Source organism: Drosophila arizonae, chromosome 4 (genome assembly GCF_054131065.1).
Source record: "Drosophila arizonae isolate 15081-1271.41 chromosome 4, UAZ_ARI_1.0, whole genome shotgun sequence".
NCBI classification, from domain to species: Eukaryota; Metazoa; Arthropoda; class Insecta; order Diptera; family Drosophilidae; genus Drosophila; species Drosophila arizonae.
The window spans coordinates 15,882,049-15,905,546 of NC_142924.1; the positions used below are offsets into that span (position 1 = coordinate 15,882,049).

General features: G+C 39.7%; 1 protein-coding gene across 13 annotated transcripts in view; it reads left to right on the forward strand.

The window, feature by feature from the left end:
* The window catches only part of nrm (neuromusculin), a 228,656-nt gene that overhangs the window by 169,900 nt on the left and 35,258 nt on the right, over nt 1-23,498 (forward strand). For all 13 annotated transcript variants that reach the window (XM_089468655.1, XM_089468653.1, XM_089468654.1 and 10 more), the window contains one exon: nt 23,259-23,430. In XM_089468655.1, the coding sequence (XP_089324781.1) occupies nt 23,259-23,430 (172 nt within the window). The remainder of the gene's footprint in view (nt 1-23,258; nt 23,431-23,498) is intronic.

Sequence of the window (23,498 nt, forward strand, 5' to 3'; positions counted from 1 at the left end):
GTTGTTGTTCTTTCTGGTGCTGCTGTTGTTGTGGGTTAACTTGTTTCACAGCGTCGAGAGGAAGCAATAAAGGAAGCCCTAAAAGGGTGTACAGTCCAGCTCAGAAGTTTCAACCGCAGTGCAAGCAGGCAGCAACAGCAGCTGCCTTGCCTTGTGTGTGTGCGTGTGTGTGTGTGTTGTGGCAGGTACGCTAGTATTAAATTTCACTTTCAAAATTTTGCCAACTGTTCAAAACTGTCGACAGTTGGCTTGGCTTGGCTACAAATAGCTGCTGCTCATTGATTTTGTGGCATGTTGCAAGTAGCTGGAGCTAGAGCAGTTGCAACCATGTCCAGCTGGAGCAGTTGCAAACAACTGTGTGGCCAATTGTCGGTTTGGCTTGCGTGGCATGTGCGTAGCTGACATCAAGTGCCACGGATTGAGTTCTGTCGAGCCAGGGGCATTTGGGTATTGGATTACTAGAGGAGGATGGGTGGGTGGCTGGGTGGTTGTATGGGCCTTATTACTGCCAACGAGTGGGGCACGAATCGAAGCAAGCGCAGCTGATTTATGACAGGTAAATGAAAGTGGCTTGACCAAAGCTGAAGTTCTGCTTGGAATAGATTGAAAGCATCGGCTTACACAGCACCGACAGAAATGACTAATGACGAAACTGAAACCGAGGCGACCAGTGGCAGATTAGTCAAAGAGTTGTGCGAGCTTAAATTCAGAGCCCAGAGTTGAGAAAAAAATTGCTTAAGAATTATTTAGAGTATTGCTTAAAAGCGTAAATTTATAAAGTTTATATTTTTTTATATATTTTAAATATTTATCTTTTTTTTTTCAATTCAGCTATTTTTATTTTATATATAGTTTATAAATTATTATTTTAATTACTTACATTTTATTAATTTACACTTTATGTATTTTTATTTTGTAAATTAATATTTTAATTATTTATATTTGATATATTTTTAAGTTTTTTATTTATTATTTATATATTTTACTTTAATTTAAAAAATTATTTGTAATTATATTTAATTTAATTTTATTTCATTTATCTTTTAGATATTTTCATTTAAATTTACCATAAATTATTTTCCTGAAATTTCCATAATTATTAATTGTAACTCTTTGGCTTTGTAAACAAATTGAAATGCACTTTGCTTCACACAAATGCTTTGTCCATGACTCACGCGGCGTATGCGTAATTTGCTCTAGTTCTATCTATTTATAGGGCAGCCGCACTCAAAATGCAATTAGCGCTCTACATTGTTGCCTCTGTTTGTTGTTGCAGTCAGTTTGGCTATTTTATGTGCCGAATTGGCCAAGTATCGAAATACAAATGGGCCAGCTGCACACGCATACATACAAAGATATTTGAAAGCAACTTAATTATAGCCACACTTGACTCGTCTCTGCTAAGCCAACTAATCCCCTGCACAAGGCAGCTTCACAGCTCCGGAGTTCACAGTTCCCACACTGCAAATAAATCATTTCTACGGGCTGGCATTATTTGCCACTTCAGTCATAAGCTTCAGATCTTAGGATTCCAAACAAAAACCACATTTGTTGCGGTCAGTCTAGCTGACCCGCCCTCATCCCGCCCTCAGCTGGAAACCCACTCAGCCACACCACGCAGCTGCAGGTGATATGTGTACTTAAGAACTTAAAAACTTGAGAGCGAGTTTCGGTTTGCCTTGCGAGTTTGGAAGTTGTCGCTGTGGCTGCATTCAAGTTCTTAGTTGAGGTCAAGTTTACCGTCCGTCCAAAGTGTTGACACAGCTCTCAATTTGTAATTTGTTCGGAGATGGGGGCGTGGCCAGATTATATTTGCATTAATGCGACACACACATCAAAGTAAGCAAGTAAAAAATGCGTATATATATATGGGTATTGTATATGTATATGTAAATAGCTTTTTTGTGTTTGAGCAAAAGTTTTGTCGCATTGAAACTTAAAGCTGTGCCAACATTTGGCAGCCAGTGGAAAAAGAAACACACATTTTCTTATTTAACAAGTTAAGTTAGAGTCGAGTCCAACGAACTGCATGATACCCGTCATATATAAGTTTTGGATATACTCAATAGCAGGTGTTTGATGGTAGTAGGAGTAGTAGATATAATTGTGGGAATGTAATTGTGGAAGTTTGTAATAGTAGTAGATGTCTAATAGGAGTAGATCCCCAATAGTAGTTGACGTATATTAATAGGATGTCTAATAGTAGATAGTAGTAAATCATAAATCATAGTAGATAATATTAGATAGTAATAGATAATGGTAGATTATAGTAAATAGTAGCAGATACTAGTAGATAGTAATAGATAATAGTAGATAGTAGAAGATTGGAGCAGATAGGTGTAGATAGTATTTGATAATAGTAGATAGTAGTAGATAAAGGTACTTAGTAGTAGATAGTAGTAGATAATGGTAGAACCTAGTTGAAAAAGGTAGTTCGTAGTAGATAATGGTAGATCGTAGTTGAAAAAGGTAGTTCGTAGTAGATAATGGTAGATCGTAGTTGAAAAAGGTAGTTCGTAGTAGATAATGGTAGATAGTAGTAGATAATAGTAGATAGTAGTAGATAACAGTAGACAGTAGTAGATAGTAGTAGATAAATGTCTGCTGGTAGTTAAAATAGTTCACATGTAGTATGTGTCTCATAGCTGTAGCAGTTAATATGTAATGGGTGTCAAATAGTAGTAGATGTCTAAAGGTAATGCCTATAATTAGTAGTCTCTACTGCCAGTCAGCTCTTTTTAGCTTTCTACTACACGTTTTTTCTGGATTCTTCTCTTTTTGTATGCCGATCTTCATGCCTCTCTGCTAGTGCCTCTTCTTCAGTTCGCGTCTACACTCGGTCGAGTCGTCTCTCTAGCTCTCTCAGCTCAAATGCAGCTTCCATTCCAGATGGCCAGCCTGACAATTGCTGCAAACCAATATGCTCTCTTATTACTACGAAGGCGCGCATAAAAAGAAGGCAAAAGTTTCCGCGTCGCGTTTCCCCCCTTTCGTGTATGTATGTAAATATTATTAGAATGGGACGCAGCAGCAGCAGCAGTGGAGCAGCAGGAGCAGGAGCAGAAGTTCAAACACATTTAAATTAGGCCTGAGCGCATTTTGATGATGCTTAAAAACTTTTCAACAAATCTGGCGCGCTCTCTCTTTCTGCAGCTCTCTCTCTTCCCCTCTCTCTCTCTCTTTTTCGCTTTTACTTCTTACAAGGAACAAAGTTTTTGTTGACAACATTTTTTGCTTGTTAGTTTTGTTGTTGTTGTTGTTGTTGTTGCTGTTGCTGCAGTTACATGTTCCCATCATTATAATGTGTAATGCTTTATTACAGTAACTTTTTTACGCAACATTTTGTCGTAATTTTGTTTCATTTTTTTCCGTAAGAAAAACAGGAAACTTCTTTAAATAATGTTGTCAAGTCAGCAAATTTCTCTGTGCTTCGTAGGTGTGAAGAGATGAGGGCGAGAGTCGGCTTTTTCATCTTCTTCGCATTTTGTTCTTAAAGAAATGCATAATGGAAATGTATTAAATTAGGCCAAAAATGTGATTTGCATATCAACTGCCTCGGACTTTGGATCAGAGTCAGGTTCAGTCTCCCTCTTGACCTACTGCAATGGAGCGAAATTGAAACTTTAAACTACACGATACGCCTTCAATACATCTGTCTCGCTCTGTTGCGCATGCTGAATGCAGAGAGAAGTTAAGCGCCTTTTGCAACTGCAAGCAATATGTTAAGCTGATTAACTGCTTTAACTATGTGGACATACATATATATATATATAGTGTATACATAGCTGGCAGGCCTTAGATTTACTTCTTGGCTCATAAATCCTCAGCTGAATTGTAGATCGCTTATAGTTTTTGCTCTACAGCTGTAAACCGCATCAACAATATATGTATGTATATAAATATATGTGAAAGACAATTGCCACAGCAACATTTAATACTGTCAAACAGAAATTGGCAGCCTCGTGCGGCCAGGCTGACATTTTGCTGTCCCAAGTTGAATGTAAGCGGCTTTTACTTATCGTTTGGCATTTTTTGTGACTTGTGCAGCAGCACCCACACACACACACACACACACACACACAGAGAGACTGGTTACCCTTAGTTTGCAGCATTTTCAAGTCTCTCTCCCCCACTCCCGTCTGACCTCTGTGGCTGCCTCTGCCCTGCACTTGTTCGTTTGCAACGTTTATGTGCCGAAAGGCAGCTGCAAAAAATCGGAACCACAACAAAAGGCTGTCGAGTTAAGCACCGATACAACAAAATGAAGGAGGGAATGACACTCTATATGTAAAATCTCCACATAGTCAAAGAAATGAACTATAATCAAAGATTTAACGAGCAGGCGGCTCGACATGAACTCTAAACTTATGCGTGCTTATGAATCTAGGATAAATAGCTGAGTTTAGTGAGAGAAATAAATTATATAGGAATATATAATATATTACAAATTTTGAAAGAATTTGAGGTTATGATTACCAGATATAAATATATATATTATATACATATACATTAAACAAGTCACTCTGCTTAAGCAATCTATATAGAATACAATACATCATATATAATGTATATTTTTCCCTGGGCAACATAACCTCAAAATACAGAAATTATAGTATTTTCTAGTTTTCCACTTACAAAACTTTACTTTTTTTCCTACACTTTTCCTCGTTTTACTCTACAAAGCCTCAGCTCTTCCTCTTCAATCTATTATTCCATATACTATCCGCTCTTCGGCTAGATAAAACACGCATTTCCTTTGAAGTTGGAAAGCCTCTGAGCACAAAGTGCGGCTGCATTTGTGACTAGAAATCATTTTAGCACTTCCTTTGCATTTAATGCAACTTTGCCTGCCTCTGTCTGTCTCTCTTTTCGCTCTGGCTCTGTCACTCTAACTGGCGCCGTCTCGCTCGCTCTCATTCGGTCGCTTAATCAGCGCTTAAGTAGGAACTCGGAAAAGCCGCCAACCGTCAACCTTTCCGCACTTGCGCTCACTTGAACTTAATTTGGTGAGTGGTTCGAGCGCTGGCATTCCCCCTCCTCCGTCAGCCCTGCGTTTACCCAGCGGCAGGCAGTGAGCGAACGCGTCATAAACGTCTGGTAAAACAGTGGAAAATACAACGGAGATGTGTGTGGGTGGGAGGGGGGAAAATAATATAAGAACAACACTGAGCGAAATCTGCGACTAGGCTAGGCTGCGGCCAGGCTAGGCTGGCAATAAAAACGCACTTGGAGCCGAGCCCCACTCGAGGCACAGCTCGTTGGCTTCAACAGTCTGTCGACTGGTTACCACTTCCGGCGGCAGCAGCGGTTCCTGCCACAGGTAACCAACGGCAACCCCAAAATGTCTGGCCCGAGTGCCAAGTCGAGGCGAGTCGAGTCGAGTTGAGCTCAGTTGAGCGTCTGGGAGCAACATATGCAAATTTAATATTTTTATTAAAAAAGTTTTTTGGACCACACAAAGAAGCAGCAGCAGCAGTAGCAACGCCAGACATGGAGACACAGCACACAGCACACTTCACAAAGCGAAAGCTGGGCTAGATACAGAGAGAGAGAGAGAGAGAGAAAGAGAGAGAGAGAGATGTAGTGCTCTGTGGCACTGTCTCTGTTTTAATAGGGAAGCGAATTAAGTGCCGCGGTTCGAGCAGGTTTCTTTCTCTTTTTTCGCAGCTACCAACACTTTCCCCTTTTCACAGCTCCCCCTCTGCCCCTCTCCCACTCTGCCTCTCACTCGCTGTCCTTTCCATAAAAATACACAAGTTTTTTATCCGCCTGCCGTGAACCCTTTGCCACACCTCCTTTTTAGCAGCTTCAGCAGCATTTTGTTTGTTCTGTTGCTCGGTTCGCCTTTGTTATTGTTGGCGCTTCGCTTGTATTGTTAGTCAGTTTTCAGCTCCTTTTCTTGTGGATCAACTAATATTGCTTTTTCTTCTGCTGCTGCTGTTGGGTAAAAAAAAAAGAAAAATCGAATGCAAAAATTGTTAGCAAAAAGCTTTTGGCCCGCCCCGCCGTTGGCTAAAGTTTATTATGTGCTCGCTGTTTGCTTAATGCCTCGATACAGCGCAAGCGGAACGAAAATGAATATAAAATATTGAACGAGCATACATATATGGCGAGTGCTTCATATAGCGAGCAACTCTTTTCTTTCCTGCTAGAATCTCTATTCTATTTAGTTTTTCTATATAGATTAGAGAGATGTGACTAGGCAATATGATAGCTGGAATTTGTATGTATTCCGGAGACTATTCAGATTATTATAGACACATATTTGCAATGTGAGCTTATCTCTGGTTTATATATGGTCTATGTATAATTGCTGGAATTTATAAAGAATAATATAAGTTAACTTAATTTGCTTGCGGACTATAAAAATAATTTATTTATATTAAATTATTTTGAGAAATATTTTAAAATTAATATAGTTTAATTATGTTTATAAAAATAATTATTTATTTTATCATATGAATGGTAAAATATTCTATATTTAGAAAAATTAACTTTTTTGTAATAAACATATTATTATTTAAATTTTTATTTCAATTATATCGTATTAATATTAATTTGTTATTTTATTGTTATTTTCCAAAATTAATTATGTTAATATCTGGGAAATGTAAATTCTAAGTTGTAGAATAAATTCCCATACAAATCATGGGCAAGCTTAAATAAAAGTTGCTTTCATAAAGAGCAGAGCTGTTGAGTCGATCGATGAAACCACAGCTGAGAGTAGACATCGTATCGCTGTTATTGCAGCTCTATACAGATCTATGTCAAGGCCTTTGCCATCTTCAAGCTGCCCAACTTCAGCCTTACTCAGTTCAAGCACTCACTCACCTCACATCACTCTCTCCAAAATTGCTTTTAAACTGTATCTTCATACTTTGCCTGCCCCACCTCTCCCACTTCTCCATATTTAACTTATCTAATAGCTTCTGCCCACAAAAAGAAGAAGAAGAAGAATAAAGAAAATAGCTTTTTCTGCCCAACCCTAATTTAAAATTAATTTCAAATTGAATTTGCATTGCATTTTCAATTTGGCAACCGCAAGCCTGATTGAAAATATATACATAGAGCCATAGTCGGGGTGGAGGTGGGCCTAAAGGACCTTCGTCAACATTTAAGGTAATGACAACAGCAATGGCCCATAACAATAATGAGAATTTCTTAACCCGAGTGTGTGCGCCTCGTCTATGGGGCCATAAATAAAACAAACGACGCAAACGATAACCACAAATTCCATTAAAAATCTCATAGCCACATTTGCTACATTGCTTCATTATGATGTGCAAGGTGGAGTCACAACTATCTCTCTCGCTCTTTCTCTCTCTTTCTCTCACTCTGTCTCTGTTTCTGTTGTCCTGCCCTGCGGACTAGAACTAACCAGTTAGCAAATGTGTCTACAGATAACCCAAAAACCCAAAACAGAGCAGCTGAAAATTATGTCACAGCTCTTTGGTTCACCTGTCTGACCTCAGCTAGCTCCACTCAACACATACACACAGCCAGCCAGCCACCCAGCCACCCACTCGACACGGCGGGTGGTGGGAATTCGTTTGACCTTTGCTTTTGAATAAAGTGCTGTGAAAATAAAAAGCAAATAAAATGAAACAAAAATGCGCAGAAAAACAGTCAACACGAACGGAGTTGGGTTCGGGTTCAGGTTGGGGTTCGGGTTAGGGTTGCCCTCGCTCCTTTCCCCCTTCTCTGAGCTCACTCTATGCTCTGTTCTCTCTGGTTCCATCCTCGCATAAAAATTTGCTTTTCTATGCCAGGTTGACATTACCCCAAAGTTGTTTTCCCTCTCTCTCTCTCTCCCTCTCTTTCCCTTTCTATTTTTTGTCTCGCTTTCCATTTGTCGTCGTATTGTTGCTCTAGAGAGAACCTTGTGCCTTGTGCATAAATAAATTTTCGCATGTTGCCAGCACATTTGGCTGGCTGACTTCACGTCTCATTGTGCCACACTATTTCCCTTTTCTTTTCTTTACCTCTCTACCTCCCTCTCACTCTCTCTCTTCTTTTATTTATTTTTTTTTTTTTTGTTAATAATGCTTCTCGGACGTAATTAGAGCTTAGCTGTGAGCATGTTTAGGTTTTAAACTGTGCCACCGTCTGCTCGTTAGCTCGATTTTCCTCTTCCTGTTCCCCTCCAGCTCCCCAACTCTGCTGTGTCTAGCGTTGATTGATTGAGGCAGCTGTAAAATAATTTTAGCTGGGCCAAGGCGTCTATTCAATTTTGTATTGTAAAACTAATAAGAGTAATGGAGAATCTTTGCATATTCTAATACCCTCTCTCTCTCTCTGTCTCTCTTTGCAGGTAAGACTTTATAACTAAAACTAGAGCGTGAGTATATTTGAGGATGAGAATGGAAGCGTCGTTCATACTTTGTCAAACTTGCCAAAAATTGTCGCATAGCAAAACTTTAAGTTGATCAAATTGGTATTTATTTTCTTCTTTGCTTTTTATTATAAATTGGTATATTTAAAGTTTGCGATTGCCATGGAGAGGCACCTTTATTTATTTTCGCAAACAAACGTGCGAAATGTGGCTGAACATTTATCTGTTGTGTTGTGTGGTACAGTTTAGCAGCTGCTGCTGGCTGCTTAGCAGGAGACGCCGGCGAGCCGCAGTGGTTGCTCAAGCGTAAACAACAACTACAATAACAACAGCAACAGCAATCTAGAATTGTCTTCTATTCCTGCAATTGGCGCGTTACGCTTGAAGTGTGGCCAACTGTGTTTTCGGTTAGGGCTAACTGACCTATAAGGGGCACATGAACTTGCAACTTTTGGCAAATGAGTCCCCTCTTTGATGCAGTTTGATGGCACTGGATTGCTGGTGGTTGGTGGTGGTGGTGTTGGTAGTGGTGGGTGCAGCCAAGCGTCACGGCCAAACGAGTTCACAAACGTAATTATTGAGCGTGGCAGCAACAACTTGCAATGAACTGGTAACAAGTGTCGAGCTGCTGCTGCTACCTCTGCCTCTGCCGCTGCTGCTGCTTCTTCTTCTAGTTCTTGCTGCCATAAAAATAGGCATTGTGGGGTTAATAAAGGCAGCAGAGCAAACAAACAACTGTTGCTGCTGCAGGAACTCATAAATTTGAACACTTGTTCGACTCGCCGAGGAAAACTAAATAAGTTGTTTGGCAACATATTAATGCGGGTGGGGAGCGAGAGAGAAAGTGGGAGAGAGTGAGAGAGACTGAGAGTGTGGCTGGCATAAATTCTAGTTTTATTTTAGGCCTGGACTTGGCCTAATGTAATAATAACGTAGATTTTATAGACACCAAAATAAGCAGCACAGCTGCCGCTGCTAGTGTGTGTGTGTGTGTGCATTAATTTCACACATTTACACAGCACTTTTGTGTCTCATTTTTCTTTGTGCTGGCAAAACTTGCCTACTTCGCACAAAACGAAGAAAATAAGCCGGGCAAATGTGAGTCGAGGGTGTGAGAGCTGAGCGTAAAGTATACGACGCGGAGGCCAAACGAAAACAACTTTTGCACGTACGCTGACTTGTTGCCCACATGTGTGTGTGTGTGTGTGTTTGTTTTGATAAGAGTCATTTAGTGTGCGTGTGTGTGTGTGCGTGTGTGAGCGTAGCAAATTGATATAAATCTTGACAAGTGCGCTGCGTACATTGCCTGGCAGCTTACAGCAAAACGAATTCCTCGGCCAAAAACAAGACGAGGAAGCAAATTAATAACTAGGCTGCAAGACGTCATGGCCATACACTACCCCACTTAGATTAATTATGCTGTGCAAGGGTGTTCCACGCACTCCCCCACTCTACCTCCCACCCCCTCACACTCTACCACTCTGATATATTTGAGCACGTAAATTGCCTGCGTCGAGCAAAGTGAGTTAATAATTTAAAAACAAATGAAGCAGACTCAAATAGAAGCGTAGGAAAAAAAGAAAAACAATTGTCTACTTATTTGCCTAAAGAGACCTCAAGCGCCCTTCATTTCACTTCTCTGTTTGCTGAAGATAAGCTAAAAAAAAGAAGAAAAGTTTATTATTTATTGCATTGCAAATTCCAACGTGTGTGTGTTTGTGTGTGTGTGTGGGCAGACCAACTGGCCTTTCTCTCTCTATATACATATTTAGATATATTTATACAAGTCACATTCGAGTGGGCGTCACAATTTACAGTTTTGCATGCTAGAAAAGGTTTTCCCTTTTGGCCCACGCGACTGCCATTGAATCAACATTTCTTATGCTTTTCTCGATTTCTGTATACATTTGTTTATAAATATTTAATATTTACCTGCCTCACGGTTATATCTATTTTTAGCTGTGCATAATAAATATGCAAAATTCTTAAAGTCAACTTATGGTTAGGAACTTGAATCATATGCAGCAAATAGGCATATTGGTTTTCTGCAATGATATCTTAGGTACACAGTATGGACTGATGAAGAGAGAAAGAGATAGGCGATAGAATTTCGTCAAATGGAGATAGTTAAAAGTGAATAAAAACCCATCGAAGACAAATAGAAATATGTATTGGCCATAAATGAGAGCAGAGAGAAGCAAAGAGAGACAGAGACAGATATATTGGTCTCATATGGAATTAGGTGGAAGCAGACTATTGGCGGATAGGCCTATATAGAACCAGACCGAGGCATATCATTACCAGATAAACAGAGAGCAATATAAACATGTATGTTCCAGAAGGAGGTAGTTCAAGGTAAAATGATAAATGGCATAGTCTTAGTCATAGTGTTAAAGCTATAATTATTAGGTCTGTCACTCGGACCACTGTTGATCATTAGGGCAAGGCAAAAATATTAAAAAAAAAAATAATAATCCATCATTTTTGGCATATGAAAGAGTATTTGGTTGGCTGATTAAGCTCTAGCCAAGATATAATTAAAGCAGCTCAAGTTCTGCCCACTATTTATCGGGCTCCACATCCTTCTGCTTCCATAATTAAATTTCATTTATTTAATTTTTGTGCTCATATATCTCTGCTTCATTTCAGATCTAAATAAAATTAGTTTTTTCATATTGCCAGCTAATCAAAATGAAATCTTCAAATTCACCAACCAAAAAAACACGCAATTGCCACGCCCCTTTTGAAATTAGCATGCACACAATTAAAATTCAAGGCCCTCAAATAAAGTGGACTTCAGGGCTGGGCGCAAAGCACAAAAAGACAGAGACAAAGAGCTCACATAATCATTTTAAGGATTTGTATTTGGTGCAGGACGTGAGGTCATGTTCGCAATAAATCTGAGCATGAAGCAGAGTGAGAGAGCTGAGCTTGATGATTGCCCACTGGCAGGTTGCAGATCAACGCAGCAGCTGCCTCCGACTCCTGCGACACCCACTCCACTCGCTCCCAGGTGGGTGGCTAATTAAATGACAGCAACGAATGCGGGATACGAAATTAACCTTTAATTTTTGATAAACAAGCTCGAGAAACACACTCTAAAAATATGCAAACCGAATGAATGAATGCAAATGAAGTGGACTCCAGCTGAGAGAGAAAGAGATAGACAGAGAGAGCGAGTGAGAGTGAGAGGGAGGACTCAGCCTCAGCTCAGCAGGTGGCAGCGACTGGGAATAAAAAAAAAAAAAAAAACAAAACAAAACAAAAAAGTAAACCAAGAAAAAAAAAATGATTGTAAATAACGTTGCTTGTGGGCGGGTCGGGGTTGGGCGGGCCGGTTGGGGTGGCGCCACACAGCTTCCGCTGCTCTCGACAGCCGTTTACATAATTTCAATATGGCGGCTTTTGTAGGCGCGCGCGTGGCCAGCAGCCGAAACGGCCACTTAAAGGACATGCCAGGACCAGCACCAGCACCAGCCAGGACTCACAGCAACAACAACGGCAACAGAAGGCTGTTGTTATGCTAGGTGCTGGGGCATTTTTTCATTGTGCCCGAGATGAAAATGTAACGAAATAAAAATTTGTGTTTATGTTTTACTTGATTTCTGCTTTGCAATGAGCGCAGCAACAACGAATTCCGATAGAGAATGCGACACGCAGTAGATAATAGAGAGAGTTTCGCCATACACCTATTTCTATATGTCCCGACTTCTATGTCCCCTGTGGCATGATTGCTTGGAGCTAACCAAATCACAATCATTCATTATGGATGAGTGGGCGCCTGGCTGTGTCCACGTATTCCGTGGACTCTCTTCTATGCATTTACTAATGCTAATTGGCTCGGCAGACTACTTTATTGAGCCCATGCCAGGCAATGGCAGCTGCTGTAATTAAAGTAAATTATGCTGAGGCCAAGGCAGCCCAGACTCCAGTCAGGCATCGGCTCTAGCTAAGTCGGCAGAGCTTCGAGCTAAATTAGCTGTGGCGCAGCTTGAATATGGCTAACTTTAAAGAGAATCGCTTCACTACAGCAGCTGCTGCTACGACTATTTAGCAGGAAGTTAGTATAGGCATCTCTCTCTCTCTCTCTCTCTCTAATAATATTAATATATATTTAATAAGGATAACATTAAAGAGATCCCTAAAATATCTCCAACGTGTATTAAATTTAAAGAAATTACACAAAAATATTTTTTAAAATATATTTTTTATTAAACTATTATTTACGTCATTTCTTTTTTATTTGAAAAAATAAATTTATTTAATATATTGGAGCATATTAAATATATATATTCGTATATTAAGACCTGCATTAAAATCTATTTTAAATCTCATGTATTCAATTCAAAAATTTCAAACAAATTTCAAATAATTTTATTCCTGATTTATATAAATTAATTTTCTCTTTGTATAAACACCTTCATCAAAACCTTTCTCATTTAACTGAGACTCTCTCACCCAAAGCAAGAGCAAAATTTGCAGAGCATTGCAGCTTCGGCTTTTTGGTGATTACTTAATTTGCTTTTGTTATTTGACGTTTTTGTTTTGTTTCATTTTTTTTTTTTTTTTATTATTTCATTTTTATTATTTCGTTGTTATTTGTTCTCATCCTTCAGGGCAGCTGCCCACTTTTGACACTTATTTTTGACAGCTTAAGGACATTTGAGGGTCATGCACTTAACATGAGTGCGGGATTCTGAGCTGGGCCAGGGCTGGGCTGGGCCTGGGCGTCTCGTTGAGTTTCAAAATTGTTTGCATGTCTGAGATTTGTGGCAGTTTATTATGAATATACATAAATATGGCTAGGTACATTTATATACATATACATAGAGAAATGTGTGTGTATATAAGTCAGCTCGTGTTGTTTGGTAGGCGGGAGGCGTGGCTGCCCGGAGAGCTAGGCAAACCACATTCATTATGAATGAACGGGCGCCTGGCTGTGCGCCCACATTTTTTGGCTCCCTCCGACATGCATTTGGTGTGTGTGTGTATGTGTGTGTGTGTGGACAACTATTTACTAATGGTAGTCGGGTTGGCTGACGACTTTATTGAACCTATGCAAAGGCAACGGCTGCCGCTGTAATTAAATTAAATTATGCTCTATGCTGTTGGCAAGGCAGCCGTTGCTCTAGCTGCTCCTGCTCCTGCTCTGCTCCTGCTTTCCCCGTCTGGCAGTTTTCAATGCTGTGCCGCATTAAAATTTAGTGTTGCTTTTAAGTGCCGGTAATAAGATATTTTGTATGCTTCTGGGCATTGGACAACACATCAGGCGCAGAGCCATGTGCCATATGCCCCTCACTCTCTGTCTCTCTCACTCTCTCTTTCGCTTCCCCTCTGTGTGTGACAAAAGCAGTTTGCATAATTTAAAAGGCCTAAAAAGCAACTATAAGTTTCGCCTGGCATTAGATATTTTTCGCAAAGATGTTGCACACACTCACACACACACACACAGCTTGGCTGGGGCTTTAGATGGCTTGGGTTACAAAGCTCCCTCTAAGTCTTTGCCTATTCGTGTTCACAGTTCGGTTTACAAGACCACAGAAAAGGGTTGCGACAATTCGAGCATTATATGACAACAGCTGCCTAATGCCAAACCCAAAACACAGATGCCCATCATAAGCATGAAATAAATTCCTAAACTGTTCTAATTAAGTGGACAAAAAGGCAATCGTCAAGGGTTTGCACTCAGCTGTACTCGAAATAAGAAGAAGAGCTCTGCTCTGTCAATATGGAAATGCGGAAACATGTCATGCTAAGGAGTCTGTGCATCAGATGGATTCAAGAAGTGTTTGGCCTAATGACAGATTATATGAAATGGAAAAGCTCTCAGCAAGGAAGTGTTTGGTACGGGAAAAGGAATGAGAACTGGAGTAATTTGTGATAAATGTAATGGGGAATGAGAGTTGCTGTCAAAAATTATTTAATACATTAATATTTCTTAAGGTAAATAGAAATTAAATTTTATATTTAGTTAAAGCATTATACATTTATTTATTTTGTTTATTAAATTATTTGTTTATTAAGTATAGCAGAGCGTGAGACTGTATTCATTTTATATTTATTTTTATATATTTATATTATTTTTTTTTATTATTTTTGTTATTATTTATTAGCATAATTCAAAGAGTTTTCATACAAATTGAACTTTCTGGAACTTTAGAGCAGACTCTTAGCCTCTTCCCTTTAAAATAAAACCTCATTTAGTTTCATCTCTTATGTTTACATTCATCTCTTATGAAACCTATCAACAGTGTTCAATCACCTCTCCTCCTCAAGACATCAAAGTTCTACTGCAATCAATACTTCTATTCCAAGTTCAACTAAATCAAAACAGTTTCTGGAGTTTTCGTTAGAGAAACAAACTTTAAATAGATCGATTTTCCCAAGTTATATTCCTCTCTCTCTCTCTCTCTCACACCCAGCTATTTGTTTTGTAATCAGCGCTATCAAGAGCAAAGCACGTTTAAGCTTGCCGAAGACACAACGACGACAACAAAAACTAAAGTGTGTGTGGGGAGGAGGGGCGGTATTGGGGCAAGGGGCCGTTACAAAGAAACGCTAGCAGACGTGCTAAGCGCCTTAAAGTATGCAACGACAACACTGCAGACCCAGGTCCAAGACACGTGTGTCATTAGCACCGAAACGGGAGCTGGCTAAGCAACAAGCACACACGCACAGCTCTCAAACTGAGCTTGATGGACAATTGTAGCAGTGGGCGTGGCACACACACACACACACACACACACTGCTAGCTGGCTGTCCGGCATGGCAGTCATAATCATAGCGCTTATCGTTAGTTCTGCTCTGTTCTATTTGCACCGAACTTCATAAAGGTGTCTCCCCAGAGAGGTGTGCTTCAGGTTGAGTTGTGAGTGCTATGCACACACTCTCTCTCCCTCTCTCTATCTCACGCTCTTGTTCTTTCTCTCTATCTCAATCTGGTCTCCGTTTCTGTCCTAGCTTAATTGTGCTATGGGGAACGCTTAGCAGCAGCCACATTGACATTGTTTTTGTCCAGCAGCAGCAGCAGCAGCCACAGCAACTGCCACGCCCTCAGCCCCGCCCTCAACTTAATTTGCATTGCTTGACTTTTGAGCCAAGAAATTTGCTTTTATAAAATCTATTTTTTATGCTGGTCACTACAGTCTAGTCGAAAAGTTTTGCTCCAAACCTAATTGCTTATAGAAGTTGCACAAGAAAATCCACAAAGCGAAGAAATAAAAGTTGTATTTTTTATAAGGCAGCAAATTGAAATTGTAAAACACTTGAGCAACAAGCAAATTATTTAGCTAATTTAACTATGAATTTACATATTAAATATGATTATAAGAGATATATATAAAGTGCTTCTGCTGAAAGATATTTCTTTATATTAAATTGCATGACTTTTGCTTTTGCGCACATCATTTTTCATGTGTATGTATACCCTGTAAACGTGTTTTTATTTTTGTTTTTTATTTTTATAAATATTACAACGCCTTGCACTCTCAAACGCTTTGGCCCAGCTCCATTTCCGCTTTGGTATTGGCAGTTGGCGCTCTCGCGTATCGATTAATTGATTGATGAACATGCTATGAATAGCAGATGAAGGCGATGTTATTACACATAACATATGAAGCGATAAGCAATACACACCGACAACCACTAGCACATACACACGTACATGTGTGCAGCCTCAGCATTGCATGGGTTTTTTTTCTGCGCGCGCTCTATAAAAATTTGAAGCCAGCTATGGAAATGGCACAAAGGCATATACATACCTACATACATACATACCAATACATACATGTGTGTATATGTACGTTTGTCTGTATAAACGTGCTAGGTGCCAGGCACGTGAGTGCTGAGAAGCAAAGCAGAAAAAAGCAAAAAAAATTCTGCTCTTGGGGTAGCGGCATGAAAAATTGTTTGTATTGCATATTTTTAGGGGCTGACGCCAGGGAAGCGGCCAAGCGTGAAACATGTTATCGAAGCGCTTTTAATGGAATTAATGCAGGAAAAGAGACCAAGCAGACATCCATACAAACACACACACGCACACAGACACGCACTCACACACTAAAGGCAGCCTAAGGAATGCAAAATGAATTAAATTTAAGGCTCAAACCAAAAATCCTTTGATTTGCTTTAAGGCTCTTGCCTTGCTGGAGCTTCTCTGTCTTTATTAAACGAGCTTACAGCTTACAGCAGGTGCTGAATCCGTTGCGGAGTACAGGCTTAAATTTCATTAATTTCTTGTAATGCGGCTATTAATTAAAAATCAACAGTTACTTTGTGTTTGAGCAGCTGCTGTCGAATGCTCTATGAGCAGAGCAGGAGCTGGGCTCAGTTCGATGCAAATTGGGTTAGCAGCGAAAGGGTAGCCAAGGCATCAAGTTGACTAATTGACCAGGTGGGGATGGGCAATTATGAAAGGTGAGATTGGATGCTGTGGTTATCTACTTTTATGAGAGCGTAGCTTAACGTTTTTATTTTGAGATATTTGTTGAAGGAAATATATAATGAATACAACATTTATATTTGTTAGAAAACAATTTTATTTTATTATTTATTATTTATTACTTATATTTTATTTTTATTTTATTTGATTTATTTTTATTTATAATAATCAAAAGTCATTTTTGAAAAAAAAAATTAATTTAATTATTAAATTATATATATAAATGTTTAATAAAAAAATTTTTTAAAGAATTTTTGACGGAAATTTTAATTAAATTAAAAATAGTTCCCCTCAAATTAAGAATTCCTCAAATTTATTATCATAAAATTTTATAGAGTACCTAATATTCGCTTTCATAAACTCAAAACTTTTCCATTTTTGCAACACCTAATGTCACAAAGGACAGCCAAAAAGCCAACGGCGTTCGTTAGATATGCAAAAAAAAAAAAAAAAAAAAAGTTGCAAAAAATAGAGAAGAAAACAGTATACACTGCACTACATGGAGCGCAGGCAATTGAGTTATGAACAAGTGTGTAGGTGTGTGTGCGTTATGTGTGTGTGTGATGCGTAATTAGGCAAAAACATATTACTTTAATGACTGGGACATGCAGCTAGCCAAGATTTAATTATGAGGCAACAGCAAGCGGCCAAGCGGGCAAATTGAATTCTGGCTGCCGAGCGCAAAGGGACACAGGATACAACTACAGCAACAGCAACAGCAACAGCAGCAGCAACAGCAAACAGCAGTGGCAGCAGCAGCTGCCTTCGTTGCCACGCCCACAGCGGCTAATGCCCACTCTATAGTAAACTCTACCAAAATTGACCATTAAAATCGTTTATGCATTTTATGTGCTGCTTGCTGCTCTAATTGGTTTCACTGCTGCTCCTGCTCCTGCTGCTGTTGCTGTTGGTGCTGCTGCTGCATGAGAGGCCATAATAAAATATTAATATTAGAAATTAAATTTTTATGCGTGTTGCTAGCGCGCCTTTTATTGCACACTTTTAGGTGATTGGCTGCAGTCGTGGAAGTCGTCAATTTTAATGCCAGAACTTTGAATGGGAAATGAAGTCGAGTCTCTACTCCACATTCCACAATTTACACTAGCCAACACGAGCAGAGAGTTAGTGTATGTGTGTGTGTGTGTGGCTAGAGCTCAACTTGAAATCTATTTAAATTCAAGTTAATTTGATGGGCTGTCTTTAGTTTAATGTGAGATGAGTTACGACTCATAGACAAACACAGAGCTCAAGACCACAAACTGCAAGCCACACACGTACACAAACACACACACATGAGCTCACACATACACAGGCACACATTGAAGCTGAGAATGTGTCTCTGTCAGGCAGTTATCGCTGAATTATGCGGGCTGTTGACAGAGGAGTATGTCTATGGCTGAGTGTGGGGGTTAACCCAAGTGCTGAGTACGCTTAGCTTAGGCCACAAGTACACACACGCACACACACACACGCGCAAACACAAGCGAATGCTAAATGACACAGAGAAATTCAATGTCAAAGCGTTGGCGCACAAAAGAATACTACTACGATATGTAGAAGAAGAAGACGACGAAGAAGGAGAAGACGAAGCAGCAGCAAGAAGGGGAAAGGGATGACTACAAACGGACATGGACACAGACATGGACACGGACAGTAGCTAGTTGCGTCAATGGCGATGATGACAATGATGATGGCACACACACACACATAGGGAGACGGAGATAGAGAAAGAGTGAGAGAGAGAGGGAGCGAGCGAGAGAGTCACTCGTTCACACAACTAAATGTGAAAAAGTTTGATTTGCAGCCGGAGAAAGGACGCAGGAAATGGTCTACATGGAAAAAAGATGTTGAAATATATGAGGAAAGCAAGCTGAAACTTCTTCTTCTTCCTCTTCTTTTTTTTTTTGCCCCGTTGCTGCGGAAACGGAAATAGAATTATAAAAGCCAAGCTAAAGACGTTTACACACCATACAAAAAGCAAATGCCAACTTGAGGGGTGAACCAGACAGAGAGGGTGAGAGAAGAAGAGAGTGAGAGAGACACACCACACACACACACACACATGGCGAGCAGATAAGAAAACTGTTTGCCAAAGGCTTAATGCTCTGTCTCTCTGTGTGTGTGTGTGAATGTGTGAGCGACTGTGTGTGAGCGGGGGAAACTTTTTGCCAAGTTCGCTGGGGCACAAAATTTATGAACAGACAACCACAAAACTGTGTGCTGGAGCGAGGGAGGGGGGTGGTAGGTCGACTGAGGGTCGGGCTGATGGTATGCTTGAATCAAAAATGAAGTGCGATTTATGGTCATACAAATCAAAGTTTGGTGCTTGAGTTGATTGCTAACAATCTTTTGTATGCCAATGCCAGTGTTGCTCGAAATGCGACAAGAAGGAGACGGAGCACGAACCGGGCGACAGAGAGAGAGAGATATATATAAGCAGACTGAGTGTAAACGGAAGAGATACGGAGAGTGGGCACATTTTAGGCTTGACTATGAATGGAAATTCTGTAATATTTGACACTCGCTTGGCCGACTGCAGGTGTAGCCAAAGAGATTTGTGGTACAAATTAGTTGAAAACGCTCTGAAAAATGAGGTGATAAATTTTCGCAAAAACTTTTCAATTGAATGGGCCGAGCCGAACTGGGCTGGGCTGGGCTTGCTTTATGAACAATTATCAAAGCTGTGGTGAAATTTTCCTAACATTTTGCCACAGCTCAGCTGATTTCTGTGTGTGTGTGTGTGTGACACAGAAACTTTTGCAAGCCAGCTGCCGAACACACACACACACACACACACACACGCACACAGCCATGGGGCGTTAATGTGAATGGCCATTGCTCAAGTTTCCAGCGGTTTAGTTTATGAGTTTCAATTTGGTAAGCGAGCGCAGCACTTTGATTACGTTTTGGGTTTTTTGGGCTGAGTTGTTGGGCCGTTGAGCCTGTGCCTGTGCCTGTGCTGTCATGCATTTATTGAGTCACTAATTTGACTATTGTCCGCCCCAGGCCCCCGAAAGCGGGGGAATGCGATTGATTTGAAGTGTTTGCAGAGCTGGGCAGGTGAAAGGATTGAAGCGATTCAAATGATTATGAGCTTTAAATGAGAATGTAAAGGGGAAAACAAATTGAATTTGTAAAGATGAGCTGAATGAGTGCCAAAAATAGAAGGGATTCAGTTAAAAGACGAAGATATTTATAGCACATATTTAAATGGAATTATTATTAGAAATTATAACTCAATTGGCTGTAAAAAGGCTAGATTTTTTATTTCAATATATTATAATATATATATTTTTTTCATATATTTTATTATATTCATAATTATATTAAATGAGCACCTTAAAGACAAATATTGTTGTGTAGTCCATTTAATTATTTATTTTTTATTTATTTTTTTTAATAATAAATTATAAATTAAATCAAATTAAGCAAATATAACTATTTTTTAATTATAATCAAATAAGTTCTTAAAGCACTTATGGGCTTGCCATACAACTGCTGCTGTGACTCGAAAAGAGTTCAACTCCTCTTAACCCTTGGCGGCCATTTAAGTTCAATCTTTGGCTAACCCTGCCACCAGGCACCAGCAGCAGTAGCAGCAGCAGTAGCAGCAGCAGCAGGAGTAGCAGTAGCAGCAGTAGCAGCCAAACAAAGGTTACGTGTAGCCCTAACGATAGCCCGCATCACCTTGGGCCAGAGCCTCGACCCAACACAGCAGCAAACCCAAGCCCAAACCCAAACCCAAACCCTAACCCAAGCAATGCCAGGCAAGTCGGCGACGCATTTGGCACGGCTAATTCAGCACGACGCATTACAGTTATAGTGGCAGGACAATCAGGACGAGCAGCTCGAGCTCGGGCGCTGCAGAGGATTTGCTACTTGAGAAATTGAATATTTCACATGTCTGTTTGAATTTTATACAGACACAGAGGAAGGCAACAACAGCAACAACAGCAGCAAGAGCAGCAGTAGCACACAGCGGAAAAGGAAGTCTAACAGAGAAATAGAAGATAAAAAAAAAATAAATAAAAGAAATGAAACCAAAAAAAAGTGTGCGAAAACCTAACCAGCAAACCAAATAGGAAAATTGAAAAATACAAAAAAGAAAATAAAATTGAGAAAGGAAAAAATAAATCGAGAGAAGCTGCTGCAGCAGCAAGAGAAACGTGAAACGGCTGGGCGCCTAATTTAATATTCCACAGAGCAGGAAATTTGTGGACAGAGGCGGAAGGCGGGCGGGCAGTAGACACAGTGGAAGACGGAGAGAGAGAGAGAGGGAGAGAGAGAGAGAGAGAGCGGGTCAGAGACGAAATACAGGCAGACAGGAGTCGGTAGAATGGACGGGCAGACAGACAAACAGACAGTTCAGACACAACTGATTGTCGTTTATAAAAGAGAGAAAGAGATAGGGAGAGAGTGAGCTGATGATCCATGTTTTAACCTGCTTAGCCTTTTCGCTCTGCTGTTGGAGCAGCTGTAATAGTTTTCTCTAAATGATATATTTTTTATCATATGCAAACATTCCCCGAACTTGTCTCAAATGAAGCGTGAATTTCAAATTATGTTGAAGGCCTTTCTTTCTATATCAAGTAATTTCTGAAACTAGGTCAACAGGAAATGGCTAACAAATTCTTGGAAATATAACTTAGAATGAAATTAAAATGTCGAATCAATCAAGAAGCTAAAGTATTAAATAAATGTTGACATTTAATCAGAGAGTAAGCTTCAATAGAGATATGTGAGAGGGCAATATAGGTTTAGGGTATAAATGTGTGTAACAGGCCAAAGTAGAGTATGTATTATATAGACGCAATCAGTCTAGACAAGTGATCCGAAACTGATGGAAAGCAGAAGCAGAGCAAGTTGGGGTGTGTCTGTAGTGTGTGTGTGTGTGGAGCAGTATTCTTCAATATACACATACATATGCACACATAAGTGCTTGAGACAGTATTTCCATCTCTCACTGCATCACTGATCGGGCGTCGAAGCGAATTCAAAGAGAGAGCTCTCTAGGAGCTTAACGTTTGAGTGGAATAATGTAGACCCTATAAAAAGGCGAGTACGCTGCAGCGCCAGCTCAGTGATAAAACCCATCTTATGGTGGTTAGAGGTGTCAGTGCGCTTCTTCTTCTGCTTCTGCGGCTGTTGTTGGGTAAATCGTTAAATAGTATAGCACTTGATAATATTACACAAAGGCTAATCAGATTTGTAATAATTATATTATATATGTAATAAAAACTGTATTTAAATTATGAATTGCAAAATCAATTTATATTTTATAAAAATATTTATGATACGATTTGTTATTATAAATATTTATCTGATATATGTATGATATATCTTGTATGTATATATTCATGTATAGGAAATAGTTTAAGTGTGTTGCGGCCCACCTAAAAATTGTAAATTAAATATTATATTTAATATGGGAAAAATTATAAATTCCTTAATGAAATTTAGTTTAGCTAATGATAAATATAAAGCAAATGAGTTTTAGGCATTCATGACAATTTCAATGATAAATACAAAATGGAATAACACATTATAAATATATTATTGATTCAGTCGTGTTTGCCAATGAGCCGATCGGGGGGGCTTTGCATGACCCACTAGAGCCAACCACTAAGCCCTCCATAGTCAGGCTAAGAACTTAGCTTGCCATAGCATATGCTGGGCCCTACGACTGCTAAGGACAACAAATCAAAAGCCCATATTTGCTTTGCATAATTTGTGGGCACGAGCTAGGCAAACGAAACGCCAAACTGGCCAAAATCGAAACAGAGAAGCCCATAAATAAATCAATGCAAGGCAGAGGCAAAAAAACAGTCTGAGGAAGAGGAAGAGGAAGAGAATATGTTTGGCCATAATGTAAACATTTAAATTTACATGCCAGTCGACTTTGAGGCGAAAGGAAATGTGAAGGAAAACAGAAAGAAATAATATTTATGGCCTACTTAAAGGCTTACTTAGGCGCCTCAGCCGCTCTTAGGGCCACTTTAATTTCAATTTTCGAAAATTTGCATTGCTCTTTGGCGCTCTGGCTCTGTGTGAGCCACTGTCTAACAAACTGGTTGCCATGCAAATTGAATCATTTTTGTTCATTTCAACAGCAACTCAATTTCGCCATGGAGACCCATACAGAAAAAAGAGCTCTGCTTCTGCATATGTGTGTGTGTGTGTTTGTGTGTGTGGGTGTCTTGAAGGTGTTTCCAGCTTGAAAGCAACGGAATACAAAAAAAAGTGTCGTTTCTTTTGAATTTATGATACTAAACACACAACACGCGCCGTGCCAAAGGTTGAATAGGGACTTTATTCATATGGCTGCGCTCCATTTGAATGGCCCAGCGATTGTATGGGGCTCTGGAGCTCACTTTGTGCACTTTGCACTTTTGCAGCCTCGTTTTGTGCGTGTGTGTGTGTGTGTGTGTGGAACAGAAGTAATAATCATAATAATAATATTTGACTTTCTCTGCCTACCTCTTGCAGATCGCACCATCAGCGAGCATGAGAACAAGAATGTGGTGCTGCCCTGTCCGGTGAATGAGCAGAAATGCGGGAAGCTGCACTCCCTCAACTGGTTCAAAGGCGACGATCGCATTGCGGCGATGCTGCTGGGCGACAGCAATGTGACAAGCGTGAATGATGAATTTAAAAATAGGTAAGACAATCACTAGAATAAATATATATGCTAACTATATCCATATCTACATCTGTTTGCCTCCTGCA